Source organism: Eimeria mitis, genomic scaffold (genome assembly GCF_000499745.2).
Source record: "Eimeria mitis Houghton genomic scaffold, Emh_scaff1071, whole genome shotgun sequence".
Lineage (NCBI taxonomy): Eukaryota > Apicomplexa > Conoidasida > Eucoccidiorida > Eimeriidae > Eimeria > Eimeria mitis.
In genome coordinates this window covers 1-560 of record NW_013567429.1, presented here as the reverse complement: position 1 = coordinate 560, position 560 = coordinate 1, and the positions used below count along the sequence as shown (strand labels likewise).

The 560-nt window shown below is 47.1% G+C and overlaps 1 protein-coding gene across 1 annotated transcript in view; it reads left to right on the top strand.

Annotated features, from left to right (window-relative positions):
- The window catches only part of EMH_0028790 (uncharacterized protein), a gene marked incomplete at both ends in the record, with an annotated part of 1,883 nt that extends 1,818 nt beyond the window's left edge, over positions 1-65 (top strand). The window contains 1 exon segment of the mRNA XM_013494203.1: positions 2-65. Within this exon segment, the coding sequence (XP_013349657.1) occupies positions 2-65 (64 nt within the window).
- Positions 66-560: the final 495 nt, after the last annotated feature.

Sequence of the window (560 nt, the reverse complement as noted above, 5' to 3'; positions counted from 1 at the left end):
GAGCTGCCACTGAAAGCTGTAGAGGAGCAGCAGGGGGACCGCAGCTTGCCTGTGTATATATCTGATGGTGTAGCAGCAGAATTTCCTCTTAATATATTTTCTCGTGCTGCTGCTGCAGTGCAGCAGCTGCGTGCTGCTGCGCAGCTAACAGACACAGAGATATCTGGCTGGCAGCAGCAGTTCACAGCAGAGAGAATGTGTAAAGAGCTAGCAGCAATACATAAAAAAGAAAAAGAAACAAAACAACAAATAAATACTATCAAGTATCACGCAAAAGAAGAAAGAGAAAAAGACAAAGAAGAAAACAACAAAAATATAGATCCCTTCCTTCTCGCTTTATTCCTTTTATAAACATACTCTATATACACACATACACGCAGCAGCAGCAGCAGCAGCAACAGCAGCAGCAGCAGTAACTGCTGCTGCAAGAGAAACTGCTCCAGCTGCTGGATATGCAGCAGAAACAGCTGCAACAGATGTTGCAGCTGCAGCAGCAGCAGCAGCAGCACTGCAGCAGCAGCAGCAGCACTGCAGCAGCAGCAGCAGCACTGCAGCAGCAG